Source organism: Megascapheus bottae, chromosome 2 (genome assembly GCF_031878675.1).
Source record: "Megascapheus bottae isolate mThoBot1 chromosome 2, mThoBot2.hap1, whole genome shotgun sequence".
Taxonomy (NCBI): Eukaryota; Metazoa; Chordata; class Mammalia; order Rodentia; family Geomyidae; genus Megascapheus; species Megascapheus bottae.
In genome coordinates, this window is record NC_143510.1 from 91,603,092 (window position 1) to 91,629,111 (window position 26,020).

At 42.6% G+C, this 26,020-nt stretch overlaps 1 protein-coding gene and 1 pseudogene across 1 annotated transcript in view; one reads left to right on the forward strand and one right to left on the reverse strand.

Annotated features, from left to right (window-relative positions):
• Positions 1–4,165: 4,165 nt before the first annotated feature.
• On the forward strand, positions 4,166–4,628 carry LOC150067592 (large ribosomal subunit protein eL29 pseudogene; annotated as a pseudogene).
• A 10,747-nt stretch (positions 4,629–15,375) lies between these two features.
• The window catches only part of Slc25a17 (solute carrier family 25 member 17), a 45,478-nt gene continuing 34,833 nt past the window's right edge, over positions 15,376–26,020 (reverse strand). The window contains exons 6-9 of the mRNA XM_090328784.1: positions 21,669–21,814; positions 21,484–21,579; positions 18,419–18,501; positions 15,376–16,199 (exon numbers count right to left, since the gene is read on the reverse strand). Coding sequence (XP_090184910.1) covers positions 16,052–16,199; positions 18,419–18,501; positions 21,484–21,579; positions 21,669–21,814 — 473 coding nt within the window. The 3' untranslated portion in view covers positions 15,376–16,051. The remainder of the gene's footprint in view (positions 16,200–18,418; positions 18,502–21,483; positions 21,580–21,668; positions 21,815–26,020) is intronic.

A 26,020-nucleotide genomic window follows, 5' to 3' on the forward strand; every position in this document is an offset into this window, starting at 1 on the left:
CATTCAACCTCTGACAGCTGAGGTGATTTCTTTCCCAAATCAGCTTTTGGTTCTCTACAGAGTAACCCTGCTCAAAATCACCATAATCTTTATTTTTGGAGGTGCTCGTGACTCATGCATGGTTGACAGGCACTTACCACTGAGCTTCTCCAGGATTATTATTATTATTTTTTTATTGCTGGAGTAATATATAGAGGGATTACAGTTACATTCGTCAGGTAGTGGGTGTATTACTTCTCACACATTGATACCCCTTCTCATGTTTGTGTCCCCATTTCCCTCCCTCCTTCTCCAGGATTATTTTATAGTTCTGGAATCATCATCAATATCCACAGCTGTCTATGCAAGAAACAAAGGATATAGACATTATTATCATACACAAACCTGGAGAAATAAAAATATAAGATTTATTTATTTATTTATTTTTGCCACTCCCGGTACTTGATCTTAGGGCCTTTTCAAGTCTAGAGCTCTTCCATTTGAGCCATAGCACCACTTCTGGCTTTTTCTATGTGGTACAAAGGAATTGAACCTGGGTCTTTGTGCATGCTAAGCAAACACTCAACCACTAGGCCAAACTCATGGCCCAAGAACCTTATTTTTGTCAGTGCTCTACCACTTGAGTCACAGCCTTATTTCTTTGAGTTTTTGAGTGGTTCACTGAAGATAAGAATCTTACAGGGCCTTTTCTACCTAGGCTGTCTTTGAACCGAATTCCTCAGATCTCAGCCTCCGGAGTAGCTAGGATTACAGCCATGAGTCACCTGCCTGGCTTAAAATTTAAGAAAATTTGGCTGGGCGGGGTGGCTCACGCCTGTAATCCTAGCTACTCAGCATCCTGAGTGGCTATGAGATTCTTATTACCAATAAACTACTCAAAAAGACAGTAGTGGTGCTGTGGCTTAAGTGGTAGAGCACTAGCCTGGCTTATAAAGAGGCTCAGGGACAGTGCCCTGAGTTCAAGCCTCAGGACTGAAAAAAAAAAAAAAAGCAAAAGAAAAGGATTCCAAATGAAAGATTCTAAACCAAACTGTTGATGGTAGTCATTTCTCAGTGGAAAGCAGACAAAAAGTATTATTTGAAGCCTGTACAATAAGAATGTATTCATGTCCAATTTTTGCCAATAACGGAAGACAAAAAGGAGGAGGAGAAGGAGGAGGGGAAGCCACCATCATGTGTAAGTGAAAATGCATTACATAAGTAGGTACATACACAGTCACGACTCAGCAACACAAGGGTTCTGTTGCTAATGAAGGGGGAGGAAATGGTATTAGCAAGCAGCTAAGCCTGGAGGCAACGACACATGCAGAGAAAGGGGCAGAAAACAGAGTGAGGCTGGAGGGCCAGGTCACATAAAGTCATGCTAAGAGAGGAAAGCAGGGAATGCATGCATGGTAGAGGGTTGGAGCTTTTCCTTGAGAAGAGCAAATCCTTTGCAACTGGCCCGTCACTGAATATGTGTGTGTGTGTGTGTGTGTGTGTGTGTGTGTGTGTGTGTGTGTGTGTGTGTGTGTGTGTGTGCGCGTGAGCGCGCACGCAGGCTTTTTCCTTTACCATCCATCAGCTTTCCTTTGCTTTAGCACTGGCTTGGTCGCCATTGTCATCTTTCCAGCTTAGTCTTGTTTAAATTGTAACTGCAGTGTCCTCCTCACAGGCAGACACTGTTTTGACTTCTGATATAGGTTGGGATGTTTGTGAAAATGAAATCTTATGTTAAGGTTTTCGGTCTGATTTCTCTCAGCATTATGATACGTCCATCCTGTGCACAGATCTATAATTTGTTATCTCTCATTGCTGCAAGAGATTCTGCTGCAATAATGAATATGACAACTGCTATTTGGTCAACAATGGAAATCCTGACTATGACGCAAAATGCTGGTATAAACATTCATGTATTGGAGAAGAAAAATGGAGTTCAACTAAAGACAAAGGACTGGGAGTGAGGTGAGGTGCTTGCTCCAGCAAGTTTTGAAACATAGTGACACCTGACAATGATTCTTCCCGGACAGAGCCAGAAACCTGGGGCATAGAAGGCATTCGAATAACCAGACAAGCTATTGGGAAGTTCCTGCATTTTAATTGCAGGGGAATTTCTTCTTCAGCTTATCTGTCCTTATTCACAAAAACTTCTAAAAAACAAAACTTTGATTCTTTTGCAGTTGGTTTGCAGAAAATTCGAAGCTGCCTATGAACACCAGAAAAAAATGCTCATTAATAATTAGGGACAGGGGGCCGGGAGTTTGGCCTAGTGGTAGAGTACTTGCCTACCATGCACGAAGGCCCAGGTTCAATTCCTCGGTACCACATACAAAGAAAAAAGTCGGAAGTGGTGCTAAGGCTCAAGTGGTAGGGCTCTAGCCTTGAGAAAGCCCAAGGACAGTGCTCAGGCCCTGAGTTTAAGCCTAGGACTGGCCAAAAAAAAAAAAAACAAGGGGCCGGGAGTTTGGCCTAGTGGTTAAAGTGCTTGCCTAGCATGCACAAAGACCCGGGTTCGATTCCTTGGTACCACATACATAGAAAAAAGCCAGAAGTGGTACTGAGGCTCAAGTGGTAGAGCTCTAGCCTTGAGAAAGTCCAAGGACAGTGCTCAGGCCCTGAGCTCAAGCCCAGGACTGGATAAAAAAAAAAAAAAAAAAAAAAAAAAAAAAAAAAAAAAACAACTAGGGACAGGACAATGTGTATTTGCAAATAAGCAGATACAGAAATGCAAAGCAGAATCTGTAGGGATTTATTTGAAGGGATAAACTATGGTCCTCACCTCTCAAAGGCAGCAGAGTAACACATGGTAACAATGTTTATGTTCTAACACAACAATAAAGTTCTATGTATTTCATTATGTTTGATGTTGTCAGGGATGGTCAGCATTTTAGAAAGATTTAACTAAGTGATTAAAAGGAAAAAAAGATGTGAAGTCTAAACTTTTTGGTGCACACAGTACAGCAAAATGAGAAGGGCTGATCGTGCTCAAATGGGGCTGGAGCCTGGTTTAATACAAACAGTGGAGGGAATCTGAAAAAAAACTTGCAGCTAATATCACACTCAGTGGTGGACACTGCATCTTTCTATCTAGGATCAAAACAAGACAGAAATGTTCTCTTTTAACTCATCCATTCAACATTGTACCTGAATATTGGAAGTTCTAGTCAGATCAATTAGGCAAACAAGCAGTCATTCATATTAAAAAGTAGCAGCAAAGGGACTGGGAGTTTGGCCTAGTGGTAGAGTGCTTGCCTAGCATGAAGACCTAGGTTCCATTCCTTGGTACCACATACATACAAAAAGCTGGAAGTGGTGCTGTGGCTCAAGTTGTAGAACTCTAGCCTTGAGAAAGCCCAAGGACAGTGTTTAGGCCCTTAGTTCAAGTACCAGGACTGGCAAAAAAAAAAAAAAAAAAGTAGCAAAAAAATACACACACACACACACACACACACACACACACACACACACACACACACACACACACAGAGTGCCAGTCTTGGGGCTTGAACACATGGGTACTGTTCCTGAGGCTGTTTTGCTCAAGCCTAGCACTCTACCACTTGAGCCATTGAACTTCTGGCTTTTTGGAGGTTATTTGGAGATAAGAATCACATGACTTTTCTGCCTGCCTGACTTTGAACTGCAATTGTCAGATCTCAGCCTCCTGGGTATCTAAGATTCTAGGCATGAGCTTCCAGTGCTCAGCCAGAGCTATTGCATTCTTTAATGACATGGTCTTAGATATGGAAAATCCTAAGTGTACATTAAAAACCAAGTATCTATGAGATCTAATCACATGAGTTTAGCAGGTCGCAGGACACAAGATCAATATCCAAAATCAACCATATTTTTCTTTTGTGTGATCCTGGGAACTGAACTCAGGATCTACCACTTGAGCTATACCATAGCCCACAAAGCCGCTGCATTTCAACATTTTTGTAATAAACAGTTGAAAATCAAGTTGAAAAAGCAATTCTAATCCAGGTGCTAGTATCTCTTACTTGTAATCCTAGCTACTCAGGAAGCTAGATCTGAGGATCATGGTTTGAAACGAGCCTGGGCAGGAAAATCCATGACACTCTTACCTCCAAAAAAGGCGGAAGTGAAGCTGTGGCTCAAATGGTGGAATGCTAGCCTTGAGCAAAATACGCTCAGGCCCTGAGCTCCTGCGGTTGATGGTTTAGGCATGGCCAAGTTGAAGAATCACACGATGCATAACAGTACCAGAAATGGCATCAAGAAACCCAGATCATAAAGACAGGAGTCTCTGAAGGGCGTGGACCCTGAGATCCTGAGGAACATGCATTTTGCTAAGAAGCACAAGAAGGGCTTTAAGAAGATGCAGGCCAGAAATACCAAGGCCATGAGCGCACCGGCTGAGGCAGCCGAGACCCTGGTGAAGCCCAAAGTAGTGAGCAACCAACACAACTCCCTGAGCAGGCCACTTGCAAGCTCCAGCGACTCGCCTACATCGCCACCTCAAGCTGGGCAAGCGCATCTGTGCCTACAATGCCAAGGGTTCAGGCTCACCCGGCTCAAAGGCCAAGGCTAAAGTGCAAGCCAAGGCCCAGGCTCCAGCTGCCACTCCAGCTCAGACCCAACCTGCAGCCCTTAAGGGTGCCCAGGGCCCTGTGAAGGGCCCACAATGAAGATCTCTGTCTACCAGGGTGAGGACAGGAGGACTGCTGGGGCTCCTTGGCTGCCATCTTCAGGGTAGGATGATCTGGTGAAAGAAAAAGAGAGAGAGAGCGAGAGAGCGAGAGAGCGAGAGCGAGAGCGAGAGCGAGAGCGAGAGAGAGAGAGAGAGCGAGAGAGAGAGCGAGAGAGAGAGAGAGAGAGAGAGAGAGAGAGAGAGAGAGAGAGAGAGAGAGAGAGAGAGAGAGAGAGAGAAGGCAGGCATGGTGGGTGGTGGCTCACATCTGTAATCCTAGCTACTAGCTACTCATGAAGCTGAGATCTGAGGATCACAGTTCAAAGCCAGGCAGAAAGGCAGAAAGGGCACTAAAGTAAGGTCCGTGAGACTCTTATCTCCACTTAACCACTAGAAAACCAGAAGTGGTGCAGTGGCTCAAGGGGTAGGGCGGTAGTCTTGAGCTGAAGAGCTCAGGGACAATCTCCATGCCCAGAGTTCAAGTCCCACGACTGATGAAAGAAAAAAAAAAAAGCTCAATCCCTGAGTTTAAGCCCCTCGCCTGATGCATGTGCACACACACACACACAAGACCATGAAAATGAAGCTGTAACTCAAATGGCGTGCACACACACACACAAGACCATGAAAATGAAGCTGTCACTCAAGTGACAGAATGCACATCTTAAGTAAAAAAGCTAAACCCAGGTCCTGAGTACAAGCCTCAGTACCAGCACAGACACACACAAACACACACACATGATACTAGGGACTACTATCTCTAGGTATTCTGGTTTAAATTCAGGTCAATATTATTTCCCACCTTCCTCCACATATACTTAAAGGATGAACATTTACTACGTACTCATAATAATTATCAGGACAAGGTAATGAGGGTTCAGAGTTCTTAATCTAGCAAGGAAACAAAAAAATACAACTTAATGCAGAAGGTACTTCCTAGAGCTCTACCCAGTATATTTGTTCCAAAACTCAAGAAACACACCAGAGATCAGTGCCTAAGTAAAAGGCATTCAGATCCAAGTTTGACGCTCGAATGATGAGCTTTCAGTGTTTTTCTTCCAAAGCTGAGACTTGCTCATGGCTGGCACTCTACCATCGGAGCCATGCCTCTAATACCCATACTTCCTAAATGCATCTCACTCCTTATCATCCCTTGAACAATGCAGGGACTCAGAACTCTCAGTTATATTCTAATACACCAAGTATTTTTTCTTTTTTCCTTTTTTTTTTTTTTGTCATTGCCTGCATATTAAATTTGTGTTGGCATTGGGACTTGAACTCAAGCTCTGGATGCTGTGCTTTAGCTTTTTTGCTCAAGGCTGGCACTCAATCACTTGAACCATGCCTCCACTTCTAGCTTTTTGTTGGGCCACCAGGGCCAGGTGCTATTTCTCTTTTTATCAAAAAGAAAACAAAGAGGGCCAGGAGTTTGGTCTAGTGGTTGAGTGCTTGCCTAGCATGCACAAAGACCCAGGTTCGATTCCTCAGTACCACAGACATAGAGAAAAGGCCGGAAGTGGTGCTGAGGCTCAAGTGGTAGAGCTCTAGCCTTGAGAAAGTCCAAGGACAGTGCTCAGGCCCTGAGCTCAAATCCAGGACTGGCAAAAAAAAAAAAAAAAAGGAAAGAACTAGGTAAGTGTTGGCAGCTCACACTTATAATCTTAGCTGTTCAGAAGCCTGAGATCTGAGGATTGAAGTTCAAAGCCACCCTGGGCAGCGAAGTCCACGTGAATTTTATCTCCAATTAACCCCCAAAAAGCTGGAGGTGGAGGTACTGTCCTAACAATAGAGCCTTGAACAAAAGCAGCTTAGGACAGTGCCCAGAGCCTGAGTTCAAGTCCCAGGATCAGCACGTGCATGCGCGCACACACAAGAAGCTTATTTGCAAAATTATTTACTAAATTAAATAATCAAAATCAAAGTGGCTACAGGATATAGGATTAAGCCCACTCTTGGGAAAGAGCAGGAGGCGAGGAAAAAGATTGGCCTCAGATCGAAGACTCCTGTTCCTACTGTTATTTACTGCTGTATGACTAAGCAGCTGATTTCATTATCTGACTTGATCACCACACTTACAAAATGGAGGCTCCATCTGTCCAATCTTATAGTTCAAATAAGATGGTAGATGCCAGACTGCTTTATAAACTATAAAGCACGCAGATGGCTTATTATTAGTCATATTTGCATTACAGTGCTAGCAAGTATCTGGTAGGCACATACTTAGTATTTCAAATACTGGGTTATGGGGGTTGGATAGAGATCGATAAAGCATTAGCCAGTGAGTGAAAACATCAGGTACTGAGTTCAAGTCCTAGTCTCAGACCTAAAAAAGTAAAAAAGAAATATTGGGGTAAAGATTAAGAGTTATAGTTGGCAGGCCGGGAGTTTGACCTAGTGGGAGAGTGCTTATCTAGCATACACAAAGACCCGGGTTCAATTCCTAGGTATCACATACGTAGAGAAAAGTTGGAAATGGTACTGTGGCTCTAGTGGTAGAGCACTAGCCTTAAGAAAGCCCAAGGACAGTGTTCAGGCCCTGAGTTCAAGCCCCAGGACTGGCAAAAAAGGAGTTATAGTTGGCCACAACTTAGATAGAAGCTTCAATAGTTATTGCTTCAGATAATATGGAAAACTGTATCTGTTTAATCAATATCACTTGTCTGTAAGGATTGGATCTGTCAATTCATGGACTGTCCAAGTGCCTTCTGTCTATTCTTCCGCCTGTTATTTTATTATTTATTTATTTGCCAGTCCTGGGCTTAACCTCAGGGCTTGGGCACTGTCCCTAGGCTTTCTCAAGGATAGCACTCTACCACTTGAGCTACAGCACCACTTCTGGTTTTTTCTGTGTATGTGGTACCAAAAAATCGAGCCCATGCTTCATGCATGCTAGGCAAGCACTCTACCACTAAGCCATATTCCTATCCCTTTGCTACTCTTTAATCATTTTCTACCTTTCAGAAGGAGGAAGTTAAAACTGTGGATCCGTTAGTTTTTAAGGTTTCATGAGTGCAGAAACCTTAAAGAGGTGGATGCTACTGCTACCACTGGAACCAAACTGTGACTTTTATGTCTCCAGCTTCAATTCCAACTGATACTGAAGGTACTAAGTTTACTCTCTGGCCAAAAAGATAAATGAAAAGTTTAGGTACTGTAGGTGCTAGTAGGAAAAAGGATCCCATTTCAGCAAAATACTTTCTATTCCGTTCTTCGCTTTTATAGATAGATGCTTCAAAGCAGTGCACTGGCTCAACAGCAGCCCTCTTTAGATTGTTCACTGGCATCTAAAAATGCTGCTTTCTCTGTTTAATCAGGGCAGCTTTCACAGCCAGCTCTGATAGTGGAGATTTATGAAGATGAGGTGGGCAGCTGAATGCAACGCCCTCTGCTGGTTTAACGTTTTCTTCATGGCTACAACAGTAAAATTTTTTCTTAAAGGAAGAAATGCAGCCATTTTCTATCAAATAGGTGCTTATTTATAAAATCAAAAGCTGTAAGTCTTCCATACTTTCCATAACCATTGTTAGCATAAAGGATTTCTACAAGGGCACTGCGTGTGTGTGTGTGTGTGTGTGTGGCTTGAATTTGGTGTCTCTATCTAATTCTCACTCAGCTTTCTAGCCCAAACAATTAAGTCTATCATTTGAGCACATCCAGAATTTTATTAGTTAATTGAAGAGTCCTTCAGACTGTTCTGATTGGGCTGGCTTTGAACTTTTTTTTTTTGCCAGTCTTGGGTTTGAACTCAGGGCCTTGGCACTGTCCTTGAGCTTCTTTTGCTCAAGGCTAGCACTCTACCACTTGAGCCACAGTACCACTTCCAGTTTTTCCAGTTTATGTGGTACTGCAGAATCAAACCCAGGGCTTTATGCATGGTAGATAAGCAATCTACCACTAAGCTACCTTCCCAGCCAGCACTGAACTTCCATTCTCTATATCTCAATCTCCTGAGTGATGTGGATGACAGACTTGCACTGCCAGTCACCCCAGTGATTAATAAAAGGATGAAAAGGAATGCGGTGGCATTCAGAAATGGCTTGTCTAAGCTGGGCACTAATGCTCCCATCTGTAGTCCTAACTATTCAGTAGGCTAAGCTCTGAGGAATCTGAGCAGAGAAGACAGAGACTATCTCTAGCACAGTGTTGTTGGATCCACTAGGTCCCAGTGGCTCACACCTGTCATCCTAGCTACACAGGAGGCTGAGATCTTAGGACTGTGGTTCAAAGCCAGCAAGGGAAGTCCATGAGACTCTTATCTCCAATTAACCACCAGAAAACTAGAAATGGCACTGTGGATCAAAGTAGTAGAGTATTAGCCTGAGTTTCTTGAAAAAGCTCAGGGACAATGCCCAGCTGGGTTCAAGCCTCACAACTGACTAAAAAACAAAACAAAAATGTTAGATTGGAGCTGAGTGCTGGTGGGTCAAGACTGTAATCCTGCCAGGCTTAGTAGCTCATGTCTGTAATCCTAGCTTCTCAGGAGGCTGAGATCTGAGGATTGCCATTCAAAGCCAGCCTGCACACTAAAGTCCATAAGACTCTTACCTCCAGTTAACCACTAGAAAATAGGAAGTGGCGCTGAGGCTCCAGAGGTAGGACTGTAGCCTTGGGCTGAAGAGTTCAGGGACAGTGCCCAGGCCCAGAGTTCAAGCCACACAACCAACAAAGAAAGAAAGAAAGAAAGAAAGAGAGAGGGAGAGGGAGAGGGAGAGGGAGAGGGAGAGAGAGAGAGAGAGAGAGAGAGAGAGAGGAAGAGGAAGAAGAAGAAGAAAGGAAAGAAGGAAAGAAGGAAGGAAGGAAGGAAGGAAGGAAGGAAGGAAGGAATTCTAGCTATTCGGCAGGCTGAGATCTGAGGATCATGGTTCAAAGTCAGCCGAGGCAGGAAAGTCCATGAGACTTTTATATCTAATAAACTAGCAAAAACTCAGAAGTGGAGCTGTGATAGAATGCCTCGCCATTAGAAAGCTCCAGGACAGTGCCCAGGCCCTGAGTTCAAGCCCCATGACTGGCAAAAAAAAAGGAAGAAAGAAAAGAAGGAAGAAAGAAAACCACCAGAGCTGGGCACTGGTGGCTCATGTCTGTAATTGTAGCTACTTAGGAGCCTGAGATCAAATGACCACAGTTCAAAGCCAGCCTGGACAGGAAAGTCCATGTGGACACAGTCCAGTTAACTACAAGAAAAACACCTTGGCTCAAGGTGGCAGAACACTAGCCATAAATGCAGAAGTCAGGAACAGGGTTGAGAGTCCCAACCAACAAAGAGAAAAACACTAGTTTGCTTCAAGTTACCTGTTAGTTTGTAAATTTTTCTTTCTCTTTTGGAGATACTGAGGTTTGAACCTAGGGCTCTACTGCTTAAGCCACACCTCTAACCCATTTTCCTCTGATTATTTCTTTTTTTTTTTTTTTTTTTTTTTTTTTTTTTTTTGCCAGTCCTGGGCTTGAGCTCAGGGCCTGAGCACTGTCCTTGGACTTTCTCAAGGCTAGAGCTCTACCACTTGAGCCTCAGCACCACTTCCGGATTTTTTCTATATGTGGTACCAAGGAATCGAACCTGGGTCTTCATGCATGCTAGGCAAGCACTTTAACCACTAGGCCAAACTCCAGGCCCTCCTCTGATTATTTCTGAGAGGCTCTCACCTTTGTCCAACATGTAGCTGCGCCTAATGTAGCTGGAAGGACAAGGTGAACCACCACGCCAGCTTTTTCTGTAGTTTGGGGTCTTGAAAACTGTTTGGCCAGGTTGGCTTCTAACTTCAATGGCGTCTCCCCTCTCTTATTTTTACTGGGGTGAGAAGGGGAGATACTGGGGTTTAAATACAGTCTTTTGTTTGTTTTTGTGGTCTTGGGGCTTGAAGTCTAGGCCTGGGCGCTATCCCTGAGCTCTTCAGCTCAAGGCTACCACCCTACACCTGGAGCCACAGCCCCACTTTCCATTTTTTCTAGTGATTCATTGGAGATAAGAGTCTCAAGGTTGGGCTGGGAGTTTGGCCTAGTGGTACAGTGCTTGCCTAGCATGCATGAAGACCTGGGTTCAATTCTCGGTACCACATACATAGAAAAAAAGCCAGAAGTGGTGCTGTGTCTCAAGTGGTAGAGCTCTAGCCTTGAGAAAGTCAAAGAAAAGTGCTCAGGCCCAGGACTGGCAAAAAAACAAATAAAGTTTTTCTTGCCCACTATGTCCCTCTGAACTACTTTTGAGGGACCAACCAGTGGGCCAACAAATTCTAGTACAAACCCATAGGCCCTTCATTTATATGGTGGCAAAAAGCTTACATGGTCTCACCTAACCACATTTATTGTATCCATAGAAAGCCTGAACATTAGCACCATTTAATTTAAATTTCCCATTATATTGTCTCATTTGCAAAGGGGGAAAAAACTTTTCTTTTGAACAGAATAAAGTGTATTATGCTCCACAGTATAAAAAAAAAAGCCTGCACATTAGCATTCCTAAATAGCTGGCAAGTTGGAAATGCACTGGCAAGGTGAGGGCCAGTGAGAGTGCTTTCTCAGATGTGTAGCTTTTGGCTTCAAAAAAGAGCCATGGTAAGTTGCCTGGGATTTTCTGCTACTGAATGCCATGTTTTACTGAATAACAAAGCTTGGGGAGACTTGCTACATTTTGCTTCCTTTGGGGGGGAGGGGCATGTGAGGATATTCCTTACCAGTAGAATATTTGTCACAAATAAATTAGTAATTATTATATTCAGTCCAAAATGAAAAGCATGAAAGATTCCGGTCACTGATGTGTCACCCTTGCACAGCAATTTTCTCTGCATTGCACCAACTTTGCATTTGTGAAGCCAGCACTTGGTTCTCTTTTGGAAAAGAAGACAAACTGAAAGTCATCCAGAAAAGAAAGAAATACTTAGATTTAAAACGAAGAAGCCAGGCCTGCAGCAGTGGTTCACGCCTATAATCCTAGCTATTCAGGAGGCTGAGATCTGAGGATCAAGGTTCAAAGCCAGAACTGGGCACAAAAGAACCTGAGACTCTTATCCTCAATTAACCTCTAGAAAATGGGAAGTGGGGCTTGGCTCAAAGGTAGGGCGGTAGCCTTGAGCTGAAGAGCTCAGGGACAGTGCCCAGGCGGAGTTCAAGCCCCATGACCCACAAAAAAAAAAAACCACTGGAGCCCAAATTTAGCTCCAAATCCAGACACAGTTATACTTCCTGGACCACAGTTTCATACCCCTATCAATGGTAATGATGTAAGAATAAGACACAGCCAGGTGCGGTAGATCACACCTGTAATCCTAGCTACTCAGGAGGCTGAGATCTGAGGATCAAGGTTCGAAGCCAGCCCGGGCACAAAAAGACCTGTGACTCTTATCTCTAATTAACCTCTAGAAAATGAGAAGTGGGGCTTTGCTCAAGGATAGAGTGGTAGCCTTAAGCTGAAGAGCTCAGGGACAATGCCCAGGCCCAGACCAAGTTCAAGCCCCATGACCCTCCCCCCCCCCAAAAAAAAAGTCAGCACCAGCATCACTTTCTCATGGGTCAATGGTGTGCTAAGCAATTTACAAGACTTCATTTAATCTTTGCAGTCACCCCTCTCGCTGAGTTTGTAAAGATAGTCCACAGCTGAGAAAACCGTTTCCTACATGTTCATTAATGGCTTTTTTTCTCAAGTTGGTAGGGAACAGGATCAGAGTCTGAATAGAGGTCTACTTCCAAAAATCTATATATTATCTTTTTTGTTTTTTTTGTCAGTCCTGGGCTTGAGCTCAGGGCCTGAGCACTGTCCTTGGACTTTCTCAAGGCTAGAGCTCTACCACTTGAGCCTCAGCACCACTTCTGGCTTTTTTCTATGTATGTGGTACTGAGAAATCGAACCTGGGTCTTCGTGCATGCTAGGCCAAACTCCCGGCTCCCTGAGCTTCTTTTGCTCAAGGCAGCACTCTATCCCTTGAGCCACAGTATCACTTCTGGCTTTTTCTGTTTATGTGGTACTGAAGAATTGAACCCAGAGCTTCACGTATACCAAGCAAACACTCATTTTCATAATCTCTCATAAGCCCCATTCTCATAATCTTATACCAGATGTGAAGAAACTAAATTTTAGTCCTGGCTCTAACCAGATAAATCATTAAATAGTGCTGTCTCAATTCTTTGCTAATGAAATGGGGATATTGTTGCTTGTACGTACCTCATTCACAGAAATAGGTACCATCTCAATACCATCACAAGTTCATCTCGGCTCTCCTCTGCCCCACAGTCACAAAGGGAGCTGCTGGCTGACACCAGCAGCTCTCACACAGCCTCTGAAGTGAGCAGTAAGCATGATTATCTTCACTTATCAAAAGGACTGAAACTCAAGGAGATGTTATTTGTTATTCAGTTGCAAAGCTGGAAATAAAACCTGTTTCTGATTCCCACTGCTACGGTTTCATGGTAAATCTATTTTTGCACTTCAAAGTTAACAGTACAATAGACAGGAGTAGATATTGGTGTCCACTCCAAAACAGAGATTACGAATGTACAGAAATTAAGCCCACTGGTACACTAATGTCTGTACGATTCTGAATCCTCACATTCTAGTGAAACTGCACAAAAAGCCAGAAACAAAAAAAATAAATTAATTAAATAAATTTTAAAAAATCCATCTCCTGGGCCGGGAGTTTGGCCTAGTGGTAAAGTACTTGCCTAACATGCAAACAGGTTTGATTCCTTGGTATCACATACATAGAAAATAGCTGGAAGTAATGCTGTGGTTCAAGTGGTAGGGATCTAGCCTCAAGGAAGCCCAAGGACAGTGCTCAGGCCCTGAGCTTAATCCAGGACAGGAGGGGGAAAAATCTATCTCCTTAGAATGGATTTCAGTGTTCTCAAAATGAATATACTAACCAAAGGTTACAAAACTAGGTGAATTATTACCTATTTCAACCAATAAAACCATGGGGAAACTGGGCACGGTAGCTCATGCCTATAATCCTAGCTGCTCAGGAGGCTCAGATCTGAGGATCAAGGTTCAAACCCAGCTTGGGCACAAAAGCACCTGAGACTCTTATTTCCAGTTAACCTCTAGAAAATGGGAAGTGGGGCTTGGTTCAAGGGTAGGGTGGTTGCCTTGAGCTTAAGAGGTCAGGGTCAGTGCCCAGGCCAAGTTCAAGCCCCAGGACCCCCCCCAAACCCCCCTCTCAAAAAAAAAACCATGGGGAAAAAAAGCACCAGGGCTAATAGTATAGTAGTGTGGCCTAGTGGTAGAGTGCTTGCCCAGTATGCATAAAGCCCTGGGCTCAATTCCTCAGTACCATATACACAGAAAAAGCCAGTGGTGCTATGGCTTAAGTGATAGAGTGCTAGCCTTGAGAAAGCTCTAGGACAGTGCCCTGATAAGCCCAAGAACTGGCAAAAAAAAAAAAAAAAAAAAAACCTCAAATATATTCTCACATCATGAGTACCTGTGAAACTATGTAATTTGGTTTGGAAGTTTTTCTAACATCCCAGTCCATAATACTCTGAGCTAAAAATTCATGTTTCAAAGAGAACAGCATAATTAAAACGATTTTTTTAAAGCGTCACTATCATCATCAGAAGCATTCTCCTCCTAAATAGAAACCCAAACAATGGTTTCTTTCTTCCCACTCAAAGCGGAGATAGACACATATAAACATTAAAGCAAAAGTAGTACTAGGAACAATTCTGTCCTCAGTTCTGTGGCTTAAATAAGGAATAAATGTTCAGTCTAGTTTGTCCTCATTTTCATTTTCTAGAACAACACAATGATCTTTCAATTACTGCTAGTTTAATAATCACATCTTTTGACATTACCAATGGACAATAAAACAAGAGGAAGAAATTTTCACTCTCAGAACTGATTTAGATCAGTATGGTATCCATAGATGAGTCATTACGACTCTGACTAAATCACAGATTTATAAATGAAAAGACTGTAATTTTGTTAGAGGGACAAAAGACAAGTCACAGGAGTCGTTTTTACTATTGTCCAGAAAAATCTGCTTCTTGGGTGCTGAAGATGTGTAAATATCCTCTTAGCTATATACTCTGAAGGGGAAGTGAGCGATGACATGAGAGGCAGAGATGTTTCAGAGATTGTCTTCATGTATTAGTCTAGCTTTCCTTTGAGAAAAAAACTCTATGTCGGTTTCTATAATGGAAACCAATCCAATCTTCTGTTGGGCAAGGGGCTTTCAGATCTCTTGAACTTAAATAGGAGTCACCTAGGGATCTTGTTAAACGGCAGAAATGTGATTTAGAAGGTGTGTGTTGCAAGCCCAGCAAGCTCTAACTGGTGTCAATACTACTGTTTGATGGACCAGACTGAGTAGTAGGACTCCAAGGAATGTTTCCAAATAGAAATAACCTCCACCAAATGTTCCTCCAAGGGGGGTATGGGGGGGAGGGAAATGTGTACCAAGACATGTGAAAGGGTATCAATGTACGTGAATTAATGCACCTTCTATCTGGCAAATATCATGTAACCCTTTTACTAATTACAATAAAAAAAATGCAAAAAAACCAAAAAACAAAAACAAATGTTCCTCCAAATTTATAGCCTCCATCCTGAGTCTATACGGGAGATAATATTTCAGGGCCTATATAAGGTATGTTGTGCTCCTCCATCTGTGTGTGTGTGTGTGTGTGTGTGTGTGCACGCGCGCGCGCGCGCATGTGCATGCATGCACATATGTGTGTGTATGCATGCACATATGTGTGTGTGTGCTTGTTTTCTCTGCCATCTGGTTGTATATCTAATGTAATGCTGAATAAAGAGAAACTTCCAAGAACATTAGATTATTTATTGGGATTTCTGATTGGAGCTTTTTTCAAAATAAATATTTTTGAAAACTATGTCAAACACTAATGAATAAGTGACATTTACAATTAGTTTGTAAGAGAATCATTTAAGGATTAGTCGTTTGCATTTCTTCTGCAAAATAAATAGTTCACTTAACTCTCTGTAGGCAGGAGGAAAAAAAACAACCAAACAAAAATAAAGTCACATCTGTGGCATAATCATAATATTATTTTTATAGTAAGGAAAATACCAAGATTAAAGACATTTAAAAGTATCTGAAAAAATTACATGTTATTCAATTTGTCTGGAACATGGGAGGCAGTTATTAATAGGATAAAAACAGCTAGAAAATTTAAGAAAAACTTCAGAGAGGAAACATTATACAGGAGAGGAATGTTTACTCCTCCCTTAAAATAACCAGTAAACTCCACAAACTTTCACTTTTAGGTTTTCAATATTTTCATGTTAGTTCATCCGCCATCCCCAAATCCAGCCATCATAAAAATGAAGTTGGCAATAGGTCCAGCTATAGTCCCTGTTAACCATTTCAACAAGGGTACCATCTGCAGTGGGAGGAGCTGACGTGGAGACTTGCTTCTCATTACCGGACAAACACACCCAGATACAGAACCTCCACACTTCCTGTGGGTGGCATCTCAGTGCTTGTGCACATGCTTCAGCCCCATTACGGTGAAGGTAGCAGCTGTCAGTTTCTCATAGACAAGGAACATGAGAGCAGCTGTGAGGACTGTCTGCAGCAGTTTGGCTTCAAGGCCTTTGTAGAGTCCAATTATCCCAAAACGTCTAAAAGAAAAGAGGTTGGAAATAACAGGCTTCCTTTGTAAAAGTCAACTTTTACATCAGAGAAATACACTACCTTGATGGCTTCTTTGAAAAGGTTTTAGACTTCAACACAGACTTCCGTCTGTGTTGTCAAAGTACTTGTTAGTTTTAAAGGCATGTGGGGACTAATAAAATCTTATATTCCAGGTTCCATCCACACTTTTTATAGCCATCATTAATTAGTGGAATGCTGGCAATATTCTACCAATAGGATGCAGATCCTGAAATCTCCTAAAACCATTTTAAATGCTAAAATCTAATTTAACTAAGAACTTTTAATAGTCTCCCAACTCAGTTAATTCAACTTAATAGCCCCTCAGTCTAGAAAAGCTACCAATCAGATTAGAACATTTTGGCCTGAAAAGGAGGAGGGAGTCAGAAATGAAAAGACATGAAGTCTCACACTTCCCATACATTTGATCTTCTAGCCTAGGTAAACTTTACCAAGTATCTCAGACACCTCAAGGGATTTCTAAAATAGACTTCTGAGCATACTCCTGGAGTTTCTGAGTCATTAAGCCGGAGATAAGGCTCTATAATTTCTATTTCTAGTAACTCTGGAGACGAGACCTTAGGAAAAATTCAGAGAACAATGTTTTGGCTAAAAGCTGAAATCCAGAAACAATAATCTCTCTAAAGCTATTTGTGGGAAGTGTTATTGACACGGTCTTCGAGATACAACTACATAGACATAAAAATCTATGATGTGGGGGGGCCAGGAGTTTGGCCTAGTGGTAGAGTGCTTGCCTAGCATGCACAATGACCGGGGTTCGATTCCTCAGTACCACATACATAGAAAAAAGCCAGAAGTGGTGCTGAGGCTCAAGTGGTAGAGCTCTAGCCTTGAGAAAGTCCAGGGACAGTGCTCAGGCCCTGAGCTCAAGCCCAGGACTGGCAAAAAAAAAAAATCTACGATGGGATATATACTCTATAGACATAATGTCTATCAATATGTATCTATAACATATAAAGTTTCAGCTTAATTTTAATCATGTTCTAAAATTTATGAGCCAGTGATTGTATATAGAGACTCCCTTCTTGAATACTTGTTTGTTAAACATGGCATTTGAAATATGATGTAAAAAATCAGTGTGAATAAAATCTTTTAATAAAAAAATCAATCATGGGCTCCACTCAGAAGCTATAACTGAATCTGGTTTATACCTGTAATCTAACTACTCAGGAGGCTGAGATCAAAGGATCGAGGTTTGAAGCCAACCCAGGCAGAAAAGTCTGTAAGTCTCTAGTCTAGGGGCTGGAAATGTTGCTTAGTGGTCGAGTGCTCACCTACTATGTGTGAGGCCTTGGGTGTGATTCCTCAGTATCACATAAACAAACAAAAAGACTCTAGTCTACAGTTAAAAAAAAATTTCAATCTCTGTTTCTGCCACTATTGTAAGACATATGGCTGGACAGAATGATAGCTCTTACTCATTTAACCATTTTTAATCACTAAGAAACCAGATACAGGTATGGCAGAAGCCCTAGGACTGGCACAAAAAAACCCAAACAAAATAAAAATAAACCACCGAAGTTATAGCTGCTTTTACTTTAAAAGGACTCCCTGACTTAATTTGACTTCTCTGCCAATTTTTTTCAAAGGAGACAGAGAAATGACTAGCTTCTACCTCTAGAACTATTGTTAGGATTAAATGAGGATGACTCATGTTATAGCACCTAGCCAATGTCATTCCCACCCTCACTACCATTATCACAACTGTCAAGCTTCCCATTCTCCACTCTCTCCCAGGATCTCTGTCACTCTACAAGCAGATGTCATAGTCCTAACAGAGGTGCTATATGCTGTAAACGGGAAGAGCACTCAAGGGGGAATCTCTTTCTCCTTCCTTGTTTTTTGGGGGAGGTGGGGGATGTTGTAGTTATAATCGAACCTTGGGCTTTGTTCTCACTAAGTATGGCTCTATCTCTGGATACACCTCTAGCCCTAGATGGTTTCCTCTCTGGAGTTGTAGATAACAGTAACTAACAAGAAATATGGGCTAGAAGTTTCCCATAATTTCCTAAATGCTGTCAAATTATACTAAGCTTTTAGACTGGGAAAGGTACACACAGGGAAAGGGCTCTGGTGCCATTGCCTTAGTATAAAAGAAGCAAATAAACCATTCCTGGAAGGGGTGGCTGCTGAGGAGAAGGCAGAGGGGACATGAGACAAGGCTCACTTGACTCGTTGGTGAAGAAGATAGAGAACATTCCGAAGACTCCCCAATGTTCTGTTCTCTGGATTTAGTCTGTGACGTCCAAACTGTGAAAAGAGAAATAAAAATTTATATTTATTGCTGCTTTAAAAACACAAAACCTGGGCTGGGAGTTTGGCCTAGTGGCATGAAGACCTGGTTCAATTCCTGAGTACCACATACACAGAAAGAAAAAAGCTGGTGCTGTGGCTCAAGTGGAAGAGCTCTAGCCTTGAAAAAGTCTAAGGACAGAGCTCAAGCCCCAGGACTGGAAAACACACACACACACACACACACACACACACACACACACACACACACACACACACACACACACACACTCTGATTTCCACATGGAGAGAAAATGACATTAATGTCTTATATAGCTCATAATAAAAAATATTCCCATAGGGCCAGAAGTTTGGCCTAAGAGTAAGTATGCTTGCCTAGCATGCACAAAGATCCAGGTTCAACTCCTCGGTACCACATAAGAAAAGCCATAAGTGGTGCTGTGGCTCAAGTGGTAGAGCTCTAGCCCTGAGAAAGCCCAAGGACAGTGCTCAGGCCCTGAGTTTAGTCCCTAAGACTGGCAAAAAAACCCAAAAAATAAACCAAAAAATATTCACATACTATCACAGATTTCATTAATCCTCTATTTTTTATTAAGTGAAATTTTGATGAAATAAGTTGAAATAAGAATCTTTTTCTTGGGGGGTGGGTGGGTGGTGGGTGGGAGGGGAGGGTGATGGGTACCAAGACATGTGAAAGGGTATCAATGTATGTGAATTAATGCACCTTCTATCTGGCAAATATCATGTAACCCTTTTATTAATTACAATAAAAAATTATTTAAAAAAAAAAAGAATCTTTTTCTTGCCAGGCACGGTGCCTCACACCTGTAATCCTAGCTACTCAGGAGGCTGAGATCTGAGGATTGCAGTTCAAAGCCAGCCCGGGCACTAAAAGTATGTGGGACTCTTATCTCCAATTAACCACCAGAAAATCGGAAGTGGTGCTTGGCTCAAGAGATCAGGGACAATGCCTAGGCCCAGAGTTCAAGTGTAACGACCAACCAAAAAAAAAAAGGCTTTTTTTTTTTCTGTATATCACCTTTAAAATAACAATAAAAATTGTAATTGTGTGTGTGTGTGTGTGTGTGTGTGTGTATGTGTGCTGGTACTAGAACTTGAACTCTACATGAGCTCTTGCTCAGTTTTTTTTGATCAGGGCTCATGCTCTGCCATTTGAGCCACAGCCTTTTTGCTGGTTAACTGGAGATAATAGTACAGGATTTATTTCCTAGGGCAGATAAATCAATGTTTGAGATTTGATTCTCAAATCTCTGCCTCCTGAGTAGATATATAGGCATGAGCCAGTGAAATATTTCCTTTTTAATAAAGGAAGCATCAGATATTTTTTGAGGGGGGGTCTATTGCGGGGCTTTAACTCAGTGCTTGGGCACTATCTCTGAACTCTAGCTCAAGGCTGGCGCTCTACCACTTTGAACCACAGCTCCATTTCTGGTGGTTAACTGGAGGTAAGAATCTCATGGACTTTCCTACCTGGGCCAGTTTTGAACTGTGATCCTCAGATCTCAGCCTCCTGAGAAGCTAGGATTACAGGCATAAGCTACTGGTGCCTGGCAAGCATGAGAATTTTTACTGTTGTTGATGAACCCATGTAAGCTTGCACTGCACCACTGAGTTAATCTCCAGCTTCAAGAAGTTACATTATTGATTTAGGCATGGAAGTATGCTTTTACAAGTTCTTTAAGAAGTTCTGATCAATTCAAATCAGTTAGAACTTCTTTTTTTTTGCTAGTCGTGGGACTTGAACTCTAGGCCTGGGTGCTGTCCCTGAGCTCTTCACCTTAAGGCTACCACCCTACCCCTTTGGCCACAGCCCCATTTCCCATTTTCTAGTGATTAATTAGAGATAAAGAGTCTGACATTCTTTACCCAGGCTGACTTTGAACTGTGATCCACAGATCTCAGCCTCCTGAGAAGCTAGGGTTACAGGTGTGAGTCACCTAGCCCAGCCAGTTAGAACTTCTATAGACAAACACCCTCCATGCTATACAAGCTAAGTAGAAACTTAAATACTATATAAGCGTATATATTATTTTTGAGGGGAGGAACAGTATGGAGTTTGGGCTCAGGGCCTCATGCTCTCTAAGCTGCCTTTCTTGCTTGCTTGGCTAACATTCTATCCTTAAGCCATCCCTCCTGCTTGGATTTCTGATGGTTATTTTAGTCCATAGGAGTTTTTGGCCTGGGCTGGCTTCAAATCTTAAGCCTTTGGATCAGCCTCCTGAACAGCTAAGATTACAGCTTGAGTCACTGGTACCTTGCTAGTAAAATTACTTTCAACAAAAAATCAATACTCTCACCACTTTCATTTTATCTAACAATAAGTTTTTCAAATTTTCTTTCCAGAACAATTATTTTTTGACAGTGCTGAGGCTTGAACATAGATAGCGCTTCTCATAGGCTAGACAATTATTCGGTAACTGAGCTACATTCTCAGCCCCACAACAGATGCTGAAGCTGACCACATCTGATCTCTCCTCTCCACTGCTACTATCCCTGTCTAGGCCATCATCAACTCAAATGATTACTAAAATGGTTCCTTGCCCATGTGGTGGCTCACACCTGTAATCCTAGCTACTCAGGAAGTTGAGATCTGAGGATCATGATTCAAAACCAGCCCGGACACTAAAAAGTCCATGAGATTCTTATCTCCAATTAATCACCAAAAAACTGGAAGTGGCACTGTGGCTCAAGGGATCGGGCAGTAGCCTTGAGCTGAAGAGCTCAAGGAGAACGTCCAGGCCCAAAGTTCAAGCCCCATGATCCACCAAAAATAAATAAATAAATAAATAACAGATATAAACTTCATTCTACACCAAACAGGAAGCTAATCAATATTAGTTTGGTAATACAATATCAAATGGAGGGGACTACTTGGGACTAACAATTCCTCATTTCCTTATTAACATTGCTTCAAATGAAGAAACCATGTATATAGGTATCATTTGACCCAGCACTTACCCTCAGGATTGACTGTACTGTCTGCATGGGATAGGTGACTGTGGTGGCAATTGCTTTGGCTATTGCACCAATAATGAACACATCCAAAGAAGAAAGCTGGAAGGCAAAGAATGAACCATATCAACCCAAACAACAAGAAGGTAGCAGGGGATTATTATTTGGTTGTTTTCAAAATCAGGGATTACCTTCATCTTTTTCTTTAAAAGCTGTCGTTTTAAACCTTCATAGAACATGAACTGGATGGCAGGATTGAAGACCAGCAGCAAAGAGGGAAAAGTACCATTCCACAATGCCAAGACCCCTTCGTCTCGAATGATTTGGTGAAAAGCATCTAAGTAAAACATCAGGAGTTTGAAAAGGATGATAATACCTTTACTAGAAAAGAAGCAGCCTGGCGTGATGGTTCACGCCTGTAATTCTAGCTACTCAGGAGGCTGAGATCTGAGGATCATAGTTCAAAGCCAGCCCGGCACTAAAGCCCATGAGACTCATCTCCAACTAACCACCAGAAAACCAGAAGTGGTGCTGTGGCTAAAGGGGTAGGGCAATATCCTTGAGCTGAAGAACTCAGGGACAACACCCAGGCCCAGAGTTCAAGCACCACAACCAACAAAAACAAGAAAGAAGAAAAGATAAGAAATAAGAAGCCTGTTTAGGCTAGGAGTTTGGCCTAGTGATAGAGTGCTTGCCTAGCATGCACAAAGACCCCGGTTCAATTCCTCCATACCACATACATAGAAAAAGCCGGAAGTGGTGCTATGGCTCAAGTGGTAGAAAGAAGAGGAGGAGGAAGAGGAAGAAGAAGAAGAAGAACTGTTCAAATGTACCCAGAACACAAACCTGACTAATTCCTTCTTGCAAGGGCATTTTAGGGAGACATTCATGAGTTAATCACCAATTGCTGCTTTTTTTTTTTTGCTAGTCCTGGGCCTGAGCACTATCCTTGGACTTTCTCAAGACTAGAACTCTACCACTTGAGCCACAGCACCACTTCCAGCCTTTTTCCTATGTATGTGGTACTGAGAAATTGAACCGGGCTCTTCATGCATGCTAGGCAAGCACTCTACCACTAGCCTACTGTTGTTGTTTTAGTAGGAACTCAGCACTGTTTTTGCTAGGAAGGGGCTCCATTACATGAGCCACACCCGCACACTGTTTATTTTGGAAACAGTTGCACTATGTAGCCCAAGCTAGATTTGAACTCAAAATCCTCCTACCTCAGTCTTCCATGTGCTAAGATTACAAGTATGCACCACCTTACAGAGAAATTAATAACTTTAGATGATAGCTTGTTAATTATTAACTAATAATTAACAGTCATTTAGTTATGACTAATTAACCAATTTGTTACTGACACTGCCCTCAATCTTAGGAAATTCTTCCTGACAATCTGGTATTAGAATAATGAATTTCCTATCTAGGCACCATGGCTCACATCCGTAATCCCAGCTACTCAGGAGGCTGAGATCTGAGGATCAAGGTTCAAAGCCAGCCCAGGCACAAAAGGACCTGAGACTCTTATCACCAATTAACTTCTAAAAAATGGGAAGTGGGGCTTGGCTCAAGGGTAGGGTGGTAGCCTTGAGCTGAAGAGCACAGGGACAACACCCAGGCCATGTTCCAGCCCAGTGACCCACCAAAAAAAAAAGGAAGAAGAATGAATTTCCACCATGAGAGCTATGAACTGATAATTCTCCTAAAAAGGTCTAGTATAATCTAAGATTGTCTCCTACTGGAATGCACTGCATAGGACTTATTATTAAACCACAGAAGCTTGGCCAGATGCTGGTGCCTATTTTTTTTTTTTTTTTTGCCAGTCCTGGGCTTGGACTCAGGGCTTGAGCACTGTCCTTGGATTTTCTCAAGGCTAGAGCTCTACCACTTGAGCCTCAGAACCACTTCTGGCTTTTTGCTACGTATGTGGTACCAAGGAATCGAACCTGGGTCTTCGTGCATGCTAGGCAAGCACTCTACCACTAGGCCAAACTCCCAGCCCTGGTGCCTATTTTTTGTAATCCTAGGTAGCTGGAAAGCAGTTCCAGGCCAGGCAAAAAAGTTCGTATGATTTCTTTTTTTTTTTTTTTTTGCCAGTCCTGGGCTTGAGCTCAGGGCCTGAGCACTGTCCTTGGACTTTCTCAAGGCTAGAGCTCTACCACTTGAGCCTCAGCACCACTTCCGGCTTTTTTCTATGTATGTGGTACCGAGGAGTTGAACCTGGGTATTCGTGCATGCTAGGCAAGCACTCTACCACTAGGCCAAACTCCCAGCCCCAGTTCGTATGATTTCTATCTCAAGAGAAAATGTGTGTTGTGCTCTGTGTATATCACTGCAGCTATGGTAGGAGGCTTAAGTAAGAAGATTGTAGTCCAGGCTTGTCTAGGCAAAGGAAGACACTAAAAATACTCAGAAAAAAGAGGGAGGAGGCATGCTCAAGAAGTACAACACCCACCTAGCAAGTGAAAAGTCCTGAGTTCATACCAGTACCAGAAGGAAGGAAGGAAAGGGGTGGGGGGAGGGAGAGGGAGAGGGAGAGGGAGAGGGAGAGGGAGAGGGAGAGAGAGAGAGAGAGAGAGAGAGAGAGAGAGAGAGAGAGAGAGAGAGAGAGGGAGGGAGGGAGGGAGGGAGGGAGGGAGGGAGGGAGGGAGGGAGGGAGAGAAAAAGACAGAGAGAGGAAGAAAGAAAAGAAAAGAAAGAAAGAAGGAAAAAAGAAAAAGAAAGTTGGGCGCTAGGGGTCATTGAGGTTCAAAGCCCAGGTGAAAGTCCATGAGACTCTTATCTCCAATTAACTATCAGAAAACTGGAAGCTATGGCTCAAATTGGTAGGACCTTAGCCTTGAGCAAGACGAGCTTAGGGACAATGCAGAGGCCTCAAGTTCAAGCCCTGTAACTGCACTCCACCCCGCCCCATTAAAAAAAAACAAGCAAATGCCAGACACAGTGGCTCATGCCCATAATCCTAGCTACTAAGGAGGCTGAGATCTGAGGAGCTCAGGGACAGCACCCTTGTCCAGAGTTCAAGCTCCACCATCAAAAAAAAAAAAAAAAAAAAGACCAAGCAAGTAAGCAGACAGAAGATCAAAAACCATCAGATACTAACTGTGTATCTTTATCCAAAGACAACACTAGGAAAATTGTTTGTTTTATCCCTGAAATATTTAGTTAGTTTAGGAATATAGCTCAGTGGTAAAGCCTTACCTAATGAGCCCTAAATTCAACCCACAACACCACAAAACATAAGAGAAACCTAACTAAAAATTATATATATTATTATTATTACTATTTTGCTAGTCCTGCCTGGGGCTTGAACTCGGCCTGAGCATTCTCCTTAGGCTTTCCTCAAGGCAAGCACTCTACCACTTGAGCCTCAGCACCACTTCTGGCCTTTTCTGTGTCTGTGGTACTGAGGAATTGAACCCAGGTCTTCATGAATACTAGGCAAGCACTCTACCACTAGACCACACTCCTGGCCTTAAAAATTATACCTATTATTATATTATTAATCGTATACAAACAATATTTTTATTTCTAGTTCTGAGGCTTGACCTCAAGGCCTGGGACTGTCCCTGAGCTTCTTTTGCTCAAGATTAGCACTCTACAATTTGAGACACAGCAGCACTTCTGACTTTTTCTGTTGATGTGGTACTGAGGAATTGAACCCAAGGCTTCATGCATGTTAGGCAAGAACTCTACCACTAAGCCACATTCCCAGCCCTAAGCAGACTTTTTAGTGCCCTGGCTAGCTTTGAACTGTGATCCTCAGATCTCAGCCTCCTGAGTAGCTAGGACTATAGCCATGAGCCACTGTGCCCAGCCTAAACTACATTCTATAAATTCTTCCTTTTAAAATTTTGTTTGTGCTGGGTGCTGGTGTCTCATGCCTATAATTCTAGCTACTCAGGAGGCTGAGATCTGAGGATCAAGGTTCAAAGTCAGCCTGGGCACAAAAGGACTTAAGACTTCAATTAGCCTCTAGAAAGCAGGAAGTGTGGCTTGGCTCAAGCTGGTAGCCTTGAGTTGAAGAGCTCCAGGACAGCACACAGGCTGAGTTTAAGCCCCATGACCCCCCCCCCCAAAAAAAAAATTGTCAATCATGGAGTTTGAACTTGGAGCCTAGGCTCTGTCCCTGAGCTGTTTGTGCTTGAAAATTCAAGCTTTGGGTTTTGTTTGTTTCTTTGTTAGTCATGGGGTCTGAACCCCGAGGCTGGGTGCTGTCCTGAGCCTAGCAACATTTACACATTGTATATAATATATAAGTTCCAAACACTGCACTGCACTCTCTTGTCTTGGGCTGGGTAATAATGATGCATGGGAGCCAGGAGGGATTTTGCAGGCATTTGTGACAAGGCTTGAAAATCCTTTATCACTAGGTACAGCGCTGTGTCCTCAGTCTTCCATTGCCATGAGAAGAACATATTCAAGACTGGTCCCAGAAAGAGGAAGGGAGAGACACAGAGGGCTGAGACTCTCAGCTGAAGTGTGCTTAGGTGGACAGCTCCCTGTCAACCCAAGGACACATTAGCTAACAGAAGCTTACTGA